This window comes from Zingiber officinale, chromosome 3A (assembly GCF_018446385.1).
Source record: "Zingiber officinale cultivar Zhangliang chromosome 3A, Zo_v1.1, whole genome shotgun sequence".
In the NCBI taxonomy this organism is placed as follows: domain Eukaryota; kingdom Viridiplantae; phylum Streptophyta; class Magnoliopsida; order Zingiberales; family Zingiberaceae; genus Zingiber; species Zingiber officinale.
Genome location: NC_055990.1, coordinates 3,567,184 through 3,581,552, shown reverse-complemented (window position 1 = coordinate 3,581,552; position 14,369 = coordinate 3,567,184). Strand labels below are relative to the sequence as shown.

The following is a 14,369-nucleotide window of genomic DNA, read 5'->3' as shown; positions in this document are numbered from 1 at the left end:
TACTCTTCCTCAGCACATCGTCTTTCGGATGCACCAAGTCCGTCAACTTGCTTCCAGTGTCATCCTTCTTGCTAGGTGCGCTTTCCACTCGACTTCTTGTGTTCCTAAGTTTCTGTACACTTAGACACGAGACAGGATCTCCTGGACCACTTTTTGTGATCCAGGAGATATGCCACTCATATTTGTGGCCGGATCGTGGCTGCAATCCGGTCGTAATTGATTGTGATTCCTTCCTGGTTCACCGTCCCCATCAGGTTATAGTTTGGTTCAAAGCGGGCAATCAGAGGCCGCCCGGAGGACACCCTCGCTCGGCGCCTAGTAACTTGACCATTTATCCACCACTGGAGGCTTTCGAACAGCCTCCGGCCGCCCACTCCGAACCAAACTATAACCCGGTGTGGACGGTAAATCCAGGAAGGGATCACAACCAATTACGGCCGGATTGCGGCCACGATCTGACCACAAATACGAGTAGCACATCCCCTGTACCACAACAAAGTGGTCCAAGAGATTTGCTCTCCTTAGACAAGATATCAAAACCGCAAGACCACATCAAAAGTAATCAAGGCACTTACATTGACAATCATATTATACTAGACAACTAACAAAATGACAAGCTCATCATTTAAAAGAAATAATTATAACAAAAAGGTGATTACGTTCACCTAGATACCTCTCACAGTCTATCCCAGATATGTGAAGGGAGATAAATTACGGGATCAACTTATAACCGGCCGTCCAGTTGACTGGGGGTGAAAGGGATTTTTTCCCTGAGGACATACGTCTATCGGAAATTGATCCCTTACCCTTTTATAATAAATCTGTCACCCTCTAATCAACTCGACATTACGTGGGGACAAATCTACACGTGTTACTGGCAAACTAGGCAACAAAAAATGTTAATCTACATGTGTTACTGGCAAACTAGGCAACAAAAAATGTTGCCACACTGTTATTAACTACATTTCAATACAGAGAATCATGAATCAATGTGTATATCAAGAGATGGACTAAGTTATGCAAATATGAAACTTTTTTGAGCCAGGAAAGTATTTTTATAAGCAAGATTGAATGACCTGCATAGAGTTTTTCAGTTCACAGGAATAGAATCACATCGGCACCTGTCCTTGGATGCTAATACAACACAAAGCAATTTAAACTTCTAGCAAAAACCATTCATTAAGATAGACTTGTGATATAGCAGCCGCAGTTAACATTGGAAACTATACCGGTTCATTAACAAGTACATGAATTTCAGTTCTTGATCTCAAAAAATTCTCAACAACTTAAACAAAAATGATTCTCCAATACAGATATAGGGAAGTATAAAACACTCCTGAAACTCTTTCATATTGTTGGAACTAAAAGGACCATTTTAACAGCAGGATAGCTTACTCGAAGTTTGCTTTGTCTCATCAGTCCCATTGCTTGTAAGGGTTACCCTGTTGACGGACAATTCAGCTTTGTAAGAATCAGAGTTTAGGACCTTCCTGCTCACATTATTGTATATCTCTTTGATGACAATCTCGAAGGCCTTCTTCACGTTTGTGGAATCCAGAGCTGAAGTTTCAATAAAAAACAACCCTTCCGCTTCGGCAAGGCTTTTTCCTTCTTCAACCGATATATTTCGGATGTTCTCCAAATCACATTTATTGCCGACAAGAATCTTTGCCACAGTGGTGTCACAATGTGCTGCATTACATTCTCAGTCAGTGTTAAGATGCATAAAGGCATTATATTTGGAAGTAAATTTGTCTTTGATTAATGAACAAGAACTAATTGGCGGCAAGGTAGAGGTATTAAATCTTCATGGCCATTTGATATGCTTAAGGGAATATGCATATCAACCTACTAGGAAAATAGAAAAAACAATATTTTTTTGCCACAACATTACTATAAATATATGAATAGTACACAGAATTTGGTCAGTTTACAGAAGTAGGGAGGTTCAGAATATTTACATAACCAAGCATTCAGTTTGCAAAAGTAAGACGTGAAAAATATTTACATAGCCAACCAGTCAGTCTCTAGAAGTATGAAGGTCAAGAAATTTAGATAAACAAGCAACCCTTGGACAAGCAAAAACGCCTTAACCAATAACACACAGGAGAAATTATGGTCATTCTGAAGCAAACTAATTTTAAGGTAACAACAAGAGCAACATATGGATATTCCTATTAGTCTTCCTAACAAATTCGACCTGTCCTTAACACACATGATCAAAGTTTCAAAGACCGTATCCAAGTGGTATGCAAGCTAATGACAACCCAATGCATAGCAGTATGCAGAGACATAATATGCAGGAGCATATAGAGTCAGAATTAAAAGATATATGTGGTCTGTGGAGTTAATGCACCATGCCAAGTTCTCGAGCCCACCACGGCACATAGATTTGATAGTGGGACAGGAGAGCTGCTCTACATGGGACAAGCAACTAGATTTTGTAGCCTAGTTTGATGTTTTCATAATAAATTACCCATAGTGTGTCCCTTTCACCTAAAAAATAAACAAATTGCTACTTAAATAGGGTAACTTATGGTTTTAATTAAATTTAGTTGAGATTTTCTTAATTTGAACAACCAAATAAGGTTTAGCCACTTGAAAGGAAAGATCTGACAGCTATTTTACTTTCCTCTAATGATTAAAAATCCAAGTCAATAGGTAATAACAAGTTCTATTCTTTCTTAATACCTGCATAAATTTCGCTAATAGTTATTGCTTGCCATGCCATTCTGGCTTGATGAGCATATTGTAATTACCAATCAGGATCACTTGCTTGTCTTTCAGCACTTTGATCCTAAAACTAAACTCATAAGCATGCAGTCCAACCACAAGGATAACAGGATGATGTTCGACAGAGACGAGTACATACCTGAAGTAGTAAATATCTAACCAAATTCACTTTCAGGACTATTCTTTTGGATAGAAATCTATCAACAATTTTTTTGTAGCAAAAGGTGATTACGCTCATCCTAGACACCCCTTACAGCCCGTCCCCAAATTCACATGTGAAAGGAGATAAATCATGAGGTCAGTTTATAGCCGACCGCCAAGTGACAATTCTATGCTTTGGTGTAAAGTTAACAGATAAATCAGAGAACTAACAAAAGATAAAGAGAGTGATTGTTGAGTCATTCTCTAGGTGAAGAGATTTATACATGACTAAGATGATCCTTAAAAAGATTACGTGCACTTAGCCCTACATTCCTAATTCCATTTGCGCGCGCGCACTGTCTTTATACCACATTGGAGGAAGGGTTTGTGACGGGAGCAGATCCGGGTGGGAGCGAACTTGCTCACTATTTTAGATCAGCAAATGTTTATACATCTGTTCTTACGAGGCTTCTCAAACGATCGAGGTGGACAGAGGCAATTTATATCGGCACTACCTTTGACAGTCAATTCTCACTTTGTGGTTCAAGCGCTAAATAAATTGTAGCATACTGCAAAAAAGGTTAGATCTATCGCAGAAACAAGTCACCCAATTTATCGTCAAAATCGAGCGAATTAACATCAGATCCAGAGTAACAATCGCGAAGATCAAGAAAGTTAGCGGGATCTGAGCACATACTGTTGAGCTCCTGCAGCCATCGAGGGATACTGTCGAAGGTGGTGCGGCGTGAGATGTCGTAGACGACGAGCGCCCCGACGGCGCCGCGGTAGTAGGCGGAGGTGACCGCGCGGAACCGTTCCTGGCCAGCGGTGTCCCAGATCTGGGCTTTAACTTCCTTTCCGTCGATCTCCATGCTCTGGGTCTGGAACTCCACGCCGATGGTGGCCTTGGAGTGGAGATTGAACTCGTTGCGGGCGTAGCGGGAGAGGAGATTGGACTTCCCCACAGCGGAGTCGCCTATGATGACGATCTTGAAAAGGTACTGCTCGCCTTCGTCGCCCTCCATTGCTGCGATTCCGATCTTTCCTCTCCCTTTGCTCTTCTACTCGACGGGCAGTGAGTGTTTGACTACGAAGGGAGTGGGCGCTTCGTGGACACCTTGTCAGTGGCTTTGAGCTGTAAATAACAATAATTATTATTATTATTAAATGGGATTTTCTATTTTTTTTTTCCTGTCCAAATATAGAAATCAATACTGAAAAAAAAATTGTTCGCACGATTAATATACATAAAATATAACACGTGCCAGTATCTAAATTAATAGTGACACGTGTAGCTTTCGAACGCAATAATCTCTCTTCTCCGCTCCTCGCCGATGAGCTTTCCCTTCCTCCTCCTTCGTCTCCTTCCCCGCCCCTCGCTGCGCCTATTCCATTCTCCACCGCTAGAAAAACTCCACATTTCCTCCGGACACCGCCTGCACTCGCGCTTTTCGTCTCCCCCATCGCATGCGACGCTGATCATCTCGAAGTAAGGAAAAAAATGGTGGAGCGGAAGGAGCACCGCCGCCGCCTCCTCCTCGCCCTCTTCTTCTTCTTTCTCGGCTTCCGCCGGATCAAATGCCGATCGGACACTTCCTCCGAAGACGCAGACGCCATGTTTGCTCTTGCGCGAGCCCTCTCCGGTCTCCCCTCCTCCTGGAAGCCCGGCTCCGACCCCTGCTCCTGGGACGGCGTCAGCTGTTCCGCCGGCCGCGTCACCGGCATCAACCTCGCTTCCCGCGGCGTCTCAGGCTCCCTACCTCCCTCTATCGGCTCCCTCTCGGCGCTTACCACCCTCAACCTGCCGCGCAACCGCCTCTCCGGCCCTCTCCCTCTCCTTCCCAACCTCTCCTCCCTCCAATCCGTCTCCTTCGAGGACAACGCTTTCGAGTCGCTCCCCGACTCCTTCTTCGCCGGACTCATCGACCTTCAATCCATCACCCTCGACAACCTCCCCCTCGCGCCGTGGAGCCTCCCCCGCGACCTTGCCTCCTCCGCCGGCCTCGTTGAGCTATCCGCCGCGAATTGCTCTCTCTCCGGCTCCATCCCTGACTTCCTCGGCTCCCTCCCCAGCCTCCGCGTTCTCCGTCTCGCTTACAATCACCTCTCCGGCACCCTACCCCCTTCTCTTGCTGGCTCCGGCCTCCAGCAGCTCCTCCTCAACAGCCAGCAGTCTTCCAGCTTGCTCTCTGGTCGCATCGACGTCATTGGCGCCATGCCTCAGCTAATCGTCTTCTGGATTCAGTCCAACGCCTTCACCGGCCCCATTCCCGACGTCTCCAACCTCACCGCCCTCGAGTCCTTCAACGCCCGCGATAACGCCCTCACCGGCGTCGTCCCTGCCTCCTTCGCCGCCACCCTCACCCTCAAGAACGTCTCCCTCTCCAAAAACATGCTCCAGGGCGCTTTCCCGCAGTTCGCCAGCAAATCCGTCTCCGTCGACATCGACAAGGGCAATCAATTCTGCAGCCCGGCACCCGGTCCCTGCGATCCCCGCGTCACCATGCTGCTCGACATCGCCGCCGGGTTCGGCTACCCCCTCCTGCTCGCCAAGTCGTGGAAGGGCAACCAGCCCTGCGGCGCCAACTGGCTCGGCGTTACCTGCGACGCGCAGGGCAACGTCATCGTCCTCAACTTTGCTAACCAGCACCTGGGCGGCGAGATCTCGCCGGCCTTTTCCAATCTCACCTCGTTGCGGCAGCTGTTCCTCAGCAGCAACGACCTCGTCGGCTCGATTCCCGCGAGCTTGACGCAGCTCCCGCAGCTCCAGCTGCTGGACGTCACCAACAACAGCCTCTCGGGCAAGGTGCCCACCTTCCGCACCTCTGTCACGCTCAAGCTCGAAGACAACCCCAAGCTCGGAGACGACTCTGGCTCTCTGTTCAGCTCAACGTCGTCCCCTGCAGCCCTGATTGTTGGTTTGATCGTCGCCTTCGTGGTTCTCCTTGCTTGCGCAGCAGCATTGCTCTTCCATTGCCGCAAGAAGAATCAAAGCAAGAAATTTGAGCGCATAGCGTCCGATTCAACGTCATTCAAAATCGGATTGGATGGATTGAGCAAAGGCAGTGGAGGCATTTCCTCGGGCAGCATCACGAGTTCGGATCAGTACTCCACTGAAGCTCAAAGCATGCACATCTCAATTCAATCCCTTCGAAGGGCCACCGACAACTTCAGCGACGCCAATATCTTGGGCAGAGGAGGGTTCGGCTTAGTGTACAAAGGCGATCACAATGGAACGACGATCGCCGTGAAGAGAAATGGATATGACAGTACGGGCAACAAGGGACATGAGGAATTCAAAGCAGAAATTGAAGTTCTTAGAAAGGTTAAGCACAAGAACTTAGTCGCACTTGTTGGTTTCTGCGACGATGACCGTGAGAAGCTTTTGGTGTATGAGTACATGGCCGGAGGAACCTTGACGGAGCACCTGTTCCAGTGGCAGAGTAGCGGCGAGCCACCGTTGAATTGGAATCAGCGGCTCGTCATTGCTCTGGATGTTGCTAGAGCAATAGAATACTTGCATAGCCTTGCTCAAGAAAGTTACATACACAGAGATCTAAAACCTTCTAACATACTCTTGGACAAGGATTTGAGGGCTAAGGTTTCGGATTTTGGACTAGCGAAGCTTGCCGCCGATGATCAAAAGTCCATGCAGACCCGACTAGCCGGCACATTTGGGTATCTTGCACCTGAATATGCAAGTAAGTTAGTTCAACTTCAATGTAGAAAACAGTTGTTGCTCTATTCTAGGTTTTAGAAGTTGCTCATGATTCTGTGTTATAGTAATCCTATAGTTGTTGATGATAGAATCTTATTGTAACAGCCACAGGAAGGGTGTCGACTAAGGTTGATGTGTATGCATTCGGCGTGATATTGATGGAGCTAATCACCGGAAGGAAAGTTTTAGATGAATCGCAACCTCCGGAGGACATCCATTTGGTGGCGTTATTCCGCCGGAGATTTTCCCATGAAAAGGACAAGATCTTAACTGAGATGATGGATCCAACTCTTGAACTCAATGAGGAAGCTAAAAAAAACTGGGCAGAAGTTGCTGATTTAGCATGGCACTCGACAGCCCGAGAGCCTCACCAGAGGCCTGACATGAGCCATGCTGTCAATCGACTAGCTCCTCTAGTCAACCACTGGCAACCAACTAACTATGTCGACGAAGATGACGATGATGAGCCAAGCATGAACCTGACAAAACGGATGGAGCAATGGCAGTATAACGATACCACTTCAACAAGTACATTCGACTCCAGCTTGAAGTGAAAGTCCAGCTCTAAATCTGAATAGGATTTTATGAAAGTTTGCAATACTGAAGTTGCAAGAGGAAGAAGATAAAGTTTGAGACGAAGTCATGGTAAACTATACACTGCCATGACTAACTAATTAAATTTTACTTTACAAAAAAAATTTTGACTTGTTTTTTTCGTAAGAACAAATTTTGTTCTTGTCATTTTCCTTGTATCAACAATATCTCTAGGAGTGTACTGGAAATTTGAAAGTGGAAAATGTTAATTTTGTTAAATTCAGTGGAAAAGATGATGAGGGTTTGCAAGTAATGGACCAAACTGAACCTTTGGAGCCAAATTCATCTGTATTTATAACTTGTATGAGTTACTACAAAAGAACGAAATAATAAATGAATATGGAAAGGGATGCTTACGCTACTAGATCATACATCGACCTATATGGAGCTCGAGAATGGAGCTTGCCCTGTTACAACTTGCAAAATTGGTAAAGGATGGATATTCGCAGAGATATCATCATCTCATGTCGCAACATTGAGGGTTCCCTGCCTGCAATTTCTCCCACATGCACAGCATTTGCCTGGGAGACTGGTAATGAGCGGTGTAGTAATCTTCAATGCAACCGAACTGGCAGAATTTGAGGTTGTGGACGTACTCCACTGGCTTAGAATTGTTGAACTTCTCCACCCACATGCCCATGCTCACGTCTTCCATCTTGAATAACTGCACAATATTTTGTAGGCATATTTACAAGTCTGAGCAGTAAAATAAATAAAATTCAAGAGGCCTTCACATTTCAAAGAAGTCGGAAACTATGCTAACCAGCGCTTTTAAAATGAAATTGTATGCATGGTTGTTTCTGTAGAAAACCCTTGTTAGTTGTTCAAGGTACAAGTGTAAGAGTCTGTTTCCTAGAAACAGTGAATTATATGTTGGTGCGGAAAGCATCCGACGATCGAACTCGTGTTTTGATAACGGCAAAGAATTCAAAGTTAAGATGTTTTTTAGTCTAACAAGTCTACTTGAGGATTTCAGGAAAGTCCTAGCTGCAGTTAGGCAAAGGGAAAACCCTAGGGGACGGTAACCCTAGGTCATAGGGGGTGGTAACCCTATGCGGAAAGTCTTGGCAGGTCGATGGCTTCAGGCAAAAGTCCTAGGGGGTGGTAACCCTAGGTGAAAAGTCCTGGTGTCGCGAACCAGGTGAAAGACTGGACTAGCCGGGGAAGCGGATGTCCAGCAGAAAGTCCGGAAGCATCGAGTGCTGAGCAAAAGTCCAGTCGATCTGGAGGATCGACTGGCAACAGGTAAATCTCCTGAGTGGAGTAGGTGAGGACGCGTTCCCCGCAGAGGGAACAGTAGCCGGTTGGAAATCCAAAGTCAGACTCGGACAATCCGAAGATTGTCAATTATTATTTACTATGTTTTACCAGATTCTAACACTGTCTTGCAGGGTATTTTGCTCGGACTAACCTTTGTTTGCAGGTGAGGAGCCTGCTGGAAAAAGGCTGTCCGGGCGCCCGGGATGGATCCGGGCGCCCGGGACCAAACTTTATCCCTGCCGCGACTTCGTCACGTGGAGCATCCTGGTTGGTTGGCCACGTCACACTCCAGGCGCCCGGAACCGCATATAAAAGGAGGGTTGAGGTGCAGCTTCAAAAAAAAAACGATTATCTAAGCAATCTCCTTGCGACAAGCTGCTAACGACTCAATCCAGAAGTGCTGCAACGACACCCCGACAACCCGGAGCTTCGGATTTAATCTTTTTGTTGTCGGTATAATCTTTTTACAGCTTTGAATTGTAATTAGTTTGTAATACTCTTAACGAACTTATAGTTGTTGCCCACCGAAAGCGATCAAGGATCGCGGGCCTTCGAGTAGGAGTCGTCACAGGCTCCGAACGAAGTAAATTCACTGTGTTCATCTGCTTGTATTTCTTTCATTTCCGCTGCGTTTTTACTCGAGTGTTTTACGATTTCGATAATCGAACGAAATAGCCACGAGCGCTATTCACCTCCCCCTCTAGCGCTTCTCGATCCAACATTATATATCCTGTGCTGAGAGAACTCAAGTGTGAATTGAATTGATCAACTAGTCTCACATTGTGGATGTTAGAATATCTGATACAAACTATAGTTTAGATATTAATGGGAATTACGAGGGACAGCACCAGAGGAAGTTCAACAAAACCCTGATGCCAATCTGAAACAATAGGGCTCGTCTGTCTGTATTGTACACGAAGTGTGTCTATTAAGAATTGTGCCGAAGTCAGTTAAGCCTTCTCTTACTTGGACAACTAACTTGTTCATGTAGCTGTTAGGTTGCCTTGTATGGTCAATGCCATGTGGACTACAGATGGCTACTTCAAAAGTTCTCATATTGTTTTAGCTTTTTCCTCAGTCCATTCTCCCAGTTTTCAATTTAAGTATGAGGATGAAAGAAAAAATTCTGGAGTTGAGATATTTAGAGAACTAGACACTTGGTAGTCCATGAGGCATATTGAAAGGCTAGCTTTATAAGCAAATCACTCATTGATGACTTAAGAATTCATTTAACAGAGTATAGCAGAAAGAGGTTTGCAAAAAAAAATAAAAAGTAATTAGTATACGATTTGCTACAAAATGAAGTATTGGACTGATCCGTTAAAATCAAGAAAGGATCTTACTCTCAGTGTGCGCTTCTCAATCTCAGACACAACATAATTTGCAATATCAGAAGATATAACATAGCCTGGACCATTAGCATAATGTGGGTAGTTCTCCTCTGGCCATTCCTGAAAGGAAGAAGTTTGATGCTACTAAACTTAAAAAGAACACACCGTTAGGAACTCAGAGATAATATTAACAAAACTATACTTGTTACATTGACAAAAACAAAGAAACAAATAGTATAACTAGATGGTTCAACTGGACTAACCAATCCCTCATCCCACCTTGTGAACCCAAACCATACTCCTTCAAACTAGGAGACAGAGGAAGATACAATCAAGAAAGGATCAAATTAACCACAAATTTGATAGTTCTCCTAAGTATCTTCTTTAAAATGTAAGCATGCCCTCTGTGTGTTTTCCCTAGGTGAACCTATAGATGTGGTTTATATTTCAAAAATATTAACATAATAAAATTCGAAATTCCAAATAATGAAATTTCCAAGTGCTTTCCATCAATTAGAAAGCCCAAATTACTATGAACATCTAACACGACATTAACTCAACAGCATCAAAGCACTATCCTTTTTAACCAACATCTTATTGCCCCAGCATTTCCTCTTAATCCAATTTTTGAAAAGCTAAGTTAAGATTACCAATTCTTATTAGCAAGTATAAGCGGTCAATCTAAAGATGGGAAAATGAAAGAAAGGAGAGCCATGTTTGAAAACTTAGTAAAAGAATGTGTTGGAGAAAAGAAAACTAGTAGTCCTGTTTAATTATTTTGAAATTTTGAAAAGTTGTTAGCTAAACATATATACGAAATGTCATTGTTGATTAGCTAAACATTCATTATTTACTTTGTGTATTGAGTTATATCTGTTGCTTTGATTCATATACAAAATGCTGATATGAAATTCAGTTAGTTAAGATGATTAATTCAATTATTGAATCATAAATGTAAATTTAGTTTACCATAATTGATTGGTTGATTAATCTGATGTATTGTATGGTATATGTAAACCCATACGTTAACACATGATCTTATGCATTGCTGCAATATAATCAATATTATTTTTTTAACAAAAAATGGACCAACTCAACCAATCATCTTTGCATATGCTTTTTCAAACCCTGAAAAATATAATAAATAGCGCATCTGTCTTCTTCCCATAGGCATAACTGGCTTATGGAAGCCTGTTAGGAGGTTGTAAATTCTAATCTACATAGAAATGAAGCATGAGCAGCAGAAAGTAAGTACCTCATATGTCACAGCCCATTTCCCAGAGCGCAGAGGTTTGTGGTAATAATTAATGTTCCCTATGTAAAGACTTCTAACAGATGGGATTTTCTTCACTTCCTTGAGTACTGAGTCAACCCTCACAAATGTGTCATCGTCACACTTCATTATATGTTTAGCAGACACCGTTCGAACCTATTTTGAAGAGCACAAATGAAGTATAATCATCACCAACCAATGTATAATTGTGATTTCAGCTCCAGCAGTAAATTTTAGCACCGAATGGTCAGGTTTTACTTACTCCATATTCACAGATAGCAACAGTCTTCAAAACAACTAGATCATAACTATCCATGTAAGGTACTATAACAATATCTCCAAAGAATTCTGCCTCCTCTTTTAATTGCATGTTCACCTCCTTTCTTCCATTCTGTCCAGAAAACGAGTCAGATTCAGCAAAAACATAAAATAACTGAATTTCACAAAAAACCGTAGCACAATAATAATAGTAATAATACCAGCGCAACAAAGAACCTCGCCACCACATTAGATGATCTAGTTAATGCAGACATCCATGATTTTCTGACCGCCATACGTTCTGCAAAGTGGTTTCCTGCCGAAAGGATGCCAATGAAAAGATCTACAGGTTCATCAGCAAGTGGAGGAGCTTGCCACTGAGCAGACATCTCCAGTTCCCTTTTCAGGGCAAAACTAGGATGTTTAGCAGGCAATGAAGCAGCATATATGGACTCAATGTCAAGATCTCCATTCATTGACAGGCCGGTGGCATCTTCAAGAGTGAAACTCTGTAGGCAAAATCAGAGCTTAGAAAACAGAACTTATAATAAGCCAATTAAAAGTTAAAGAGAAAATTTTAAGCTAAACTCACAGTGCGGTATGGAAAGGATGTTACATGCCTCCCGCCAACATTAATATGATAACCCTCTAAACCAGCAGTTAATGTCAAAACAAACAATTTGTCCTCCACAAATGGATATGGCCAATCAAACGAGACTTTCACCCGACCAATTAATCTCTTGAACCACCATGACTTCTTTGGTTCTTCCACGGGGCTATCTTCATCCCGAGTCCACCCTTCACACTTAACCAGACCATCAACTGTAACGTTTGGCAATCCAAATCAGATAAAGGATGAAATACTATATTCATATTGAACATAGATAATTTTTTTAGCATAAAAAAAACTGATCTAATACTCCTAATATAATTCACAAATGGGATTTGAATATTTAGGTTGACGAGAATCCTAAATGCTCATACCTGTCTCTTCACTAGACTTGGACTTCCAGCCCTCGCACCGCTGAGCGGAACCCCACTGCATGCGGTAGCAGGAATTCAGCTCAATCACTGGCTTACCGCTCCAATCACCCTTTAACCTGGGGTTAAAGTGGAGAATCCTTGGAGGATCTTCGCCATCCGCATATTTAAGCCCCTTTAGCTCCATCATGAACTGAGAAACCATCGTGTCCTGCTCCCAGTCTTTCAAATCCGTTATCTTTGGGTCATGGTCGGGGTGTGCCCTTCGCGGCCTCGCCACCAGGGTGATATGGGACCCCAACGTCAGCCCGCAAGGAAGCACCATCAATCTCCCTCGCTCCTGGAGCTCCGCACCAGATATCATGATCGAGTTCGGGCAGTTCTCTTCGGCCCGAATCTCCTGCGCTGGAGACTCCGCCGGCGGCGCCGGAGAAGCCTTCAGGTCTTCAAAAACCCTCCTTCCTACCTCCCACGCGTCCCACGCCGATTTATGGAGCTCCGAAAAAGATCCATTACTTCTTGAGTTAAGCTCCAGCTGCGCCAAACCGGAGACAACCAGCGATCGCCGGCTCGGCCGCGAGCGATGCGGGAGAGGAGCGGAGGCGGAAGCCACCTGCCGATAAGGGAATAAAAAGGGACGAACTGGGGCATGCGTCTCTTGGGTCTCCTCCTTGCTGTGTAGGGAGATTGGGCGGGCCACCGCGTCGCCCCCGCGGAGGCTGCCAGCGGCGGCCAGTGGCGTGAAGCGGCGGGAGACGAAAGGGAACTCACATAGGAGGAGGAAAGAGAAGTACAGCAGCCCGAGAAGGAGGAGGAAGTGCAGGAACCTCTTGCGGGTAAAAGGATAATAGGTCGGCTCCAACTTCGATCTCCTCATCATCACACCTACCTATCCTCCACTGATCCACCAACAGAAAGGTTGCGAAGACCACCAAGTAGAGGAAAAGAAACGAGGAGATCGCCGGCAACTCGAACTCGAATCCTAGAAATCGGAGCGACGCCGACGAGGAGGTAGGCAAGGAAAATAGCCGTTCGAGGCGTAATGCGTGGCATGGAGTCGCATTGTTATATTTCCTTTTTCAATTAGCGCGTGGGTCCCACTCGAGAGGAATGGAGATTTCAAAGCGTGTCCTGTATTGTTTTGCTTTGCTTTGTAGACGTGGGCGGACGGAACAGTGAGGAACGAGGAGGGAAGGCCAGGCAAGAAAACAGGTGGTTCAGTGCCGGCTGGAGTAGGGTGGCCCACCATGCCATCCTTTCCTTCCATATTACCGTTGCAACTATAAAATGCAAGGAGTGTTTGTGATTTTTTTTTTTTTTCGTTTCGAAATAGAGACTATTAAAATAAAGGATAAGAATTAATATATATATATATATATATATATATATATATATATATATATATATAATACCAGCTAAAAAACTAATTTATTTTAATACATTATTGCTCTCATTTATGCTGCAAAAGGTTGGAACCGTCAACCTAGCGGCCCCCTCAACCCGGCCCCACAAGTATGAGAGGGAGTAAATCACGGTGAATACGGGCCCAGCTATGACATGGCGGTCTCAGGTGTTTAGCACGGACAGATATTGATGTTATCGCATTTGCTGCCGCAGACCCTCGACCTCTCGACTCATGCTGCAAGAATCCATGTCATAACCAGTTGATCCCGCCCGTGAGGGCCATTATTGCTCTCATTTAGAAATGGTGAAAAGTGGTTCATCAATAATATGGCGTAAAAATTGACTTATTAAGTAAAGAACTCCAAGAATTATCTAATTGACTAACTCCCAGGGATCTTCTGAATATATAAACAAAGAGAATGGAGATAAATCATCAATAAGTAAGCCACAAAGGGATCCTTGGTATAAATATTTCAACGATGAAGTCAGAAGGTAATAATAGTGCAAAAATAGAAAAAATATATAGATCCGCTATATTAACGGCTCCTCTAGTGTCGTCGATCCCATGGATATGAAGGTAGGTACATGCAGGTACACAGACGTCAGACGCATGGTCAAGAGACCGCCACGCCCACTTTTCCCACAACGTATGCACGGATCACCACCCCACTCACCT

At 44.2% G+C, this 14,369-nt stretch overlaps 4 protein-coding genes across 7 annotated transcripts; 2 read left to right on the top strand and 2 right to left on the bottom strand.

The window, feature by feature from the left end:
- Positions 1–1,153: 1,153 nt before the first annotated feature.
- Positions 1,154–3,899, bottom strand: LOC122051059 (ras-related protein RABA5c-like). The gene is made up of 2 exons (XM_042611990.1): positions 3,572–3,899; positions 1,154–1,692 (listed from the first exon to the last, which is right to left on the bottom strand). The coding sequence occupies exons 1-2, from the start codon at positions 3,897–3,899 to the stop codon at positions 1,376–1,378; spliced, it is 645 nt and encodes a 214-aa protein (XP_042467924.1). The 3' UTR covers positions 1,154–1,375.
- Positions 3,875–13,324, bottom strand: LOC122051058 (hydroxyproline O-galactosyltransferase GALT6-like). Of its 4 annotated transcripts, XR_006131313.1 has the most exons (8): positions 12,293–13,324; positions 11,901–12,130; positions 11,530–11,817; positions 11,313–11,441; positions 11,033–11,206; positions 9,790–9,897; positions 7,544–7,850; positions 3,875–4,009 (listed from the first exon to the last, which is right to left on the bottom strand). XR_006131313.1 is itself a non-coding variant. In XM_042611987.1 (7 exons), exons 1-7 carry the CDS (start codon positions 13,167–13,169, stop codon positions 7,644–7,646), a joined length of 2,013 nt encoding a protein of 670 aa, XP_042467921.1. In that variant the 5' UTR covers positions 13,170–13,324; the 3' UTR covers positions 7,456–7,643. The 4 variants fall into 4 exon arrangements, 3 of the variants coding, with proteins under 3 accessions (XP_042467921.1, XP_042467923.1, XP_042467922.1); XM_042611987.1 differs by lacking the exon at positions 3,875–4,009 and having other exon boundaries at positions 7,456–7,850; XM_042611989.1 differs by lacking the exon at positions 3,875–4,009 and having other exon boundaries at positions 7,711–7,850; positions 9,790–9,926.
- LOC122053471 (receptor protein kinase TMK1-like) lies at positions 4,040–6,719 on the top strand. The gene is made up of 2 exons (XM_042615526.1): positions 4,040–6,575; positions 6,682–6,719. Exons 1-2 carry the CDS (start codon positions 4,376–4,378, stop codon positions 6,717–6,719), a joined length of 2,238 nt encoding a protein of 745 aa, XP_042471460.1. The 5' UTR covers positions 4,040–4,375.
- Positions 6,577–7,327, top strand: LOC122051060 (receptor-like kinase TMK4). The gene has a single exon (XM_042611991.1). It carries the CDS (start codon positions 6,751–6,753, stop codon positions 7,144–7,146), a length of 396 nt encoding a protein of 131 aa, XP_042467925.1. The 5' UTR covers positions 6,577–6,750; the 3' UTR covers positions 7,147–7,327.
- Positions 13,325–14,369: the final 1,045 nt, after the last annotated feature.

Excerpts from the sequence above, each read along its gene's own strand:
- LOC122051059 (XM_042611990.1), bottom strand. The coding sequence starts at position 3,899 with ATGGAGGGCGACGAAGGCGAGCAGTACCTTTTCAAGATCGTCATCATA. Across the intron at positions 1,693-3,571 it reads ATGGCTGCAGGAGCTCAACA|CACATTGTGACACCACTGTG; the intron begins GTATGTGCTCAG and ends AATGTAATGCAG.
- LOC122053471 (XM_042615526.1), top strand. The coding sequence starts at position 4,376 with ATGGTGGAGCGGAAGGAGCACCGCCGCCGCCTCCTCCTCGCCCTCTTC. Across the intron at positions 6,576-6,681 it reads TCTTGCACCTGAATATGCAA|AATCTTATTGTAACAGCCAC; the intron begins GTAAGTTAGTTC and ends TGTTGATGATAG.
- LOC122051060 (XM_042611991.1), top strand. The coding sequence starts at position 6,751 with ATGGAGCTAATCACCGGAAGGAAAGTTTTAGATGAATCGCAACCTCCG.
- LOC122051058 (XM_042611987.1), bottom strand. The coding sequence starts at position 13,169 with ATGATGAGGAGATCGAAGTTGGAGCCGACCTATTATCCTTTTACCCGC. Across the intron at positions 12,131-12,292 it reads CAAGTCTAGTGAAGAGACAG|TTGATGGTCTGGTTAAGTGT; the intron begins GTATGAGCATTT and ends CAAACGTTACAG. Across the intron at positions 7,851-9,789 it reads TTGAGAAGCGCACACTGAGA|TTATTCAAGATGGAAGACGT; the intron begins GTAAGATCCTTT and ends AATATTGTGCAG.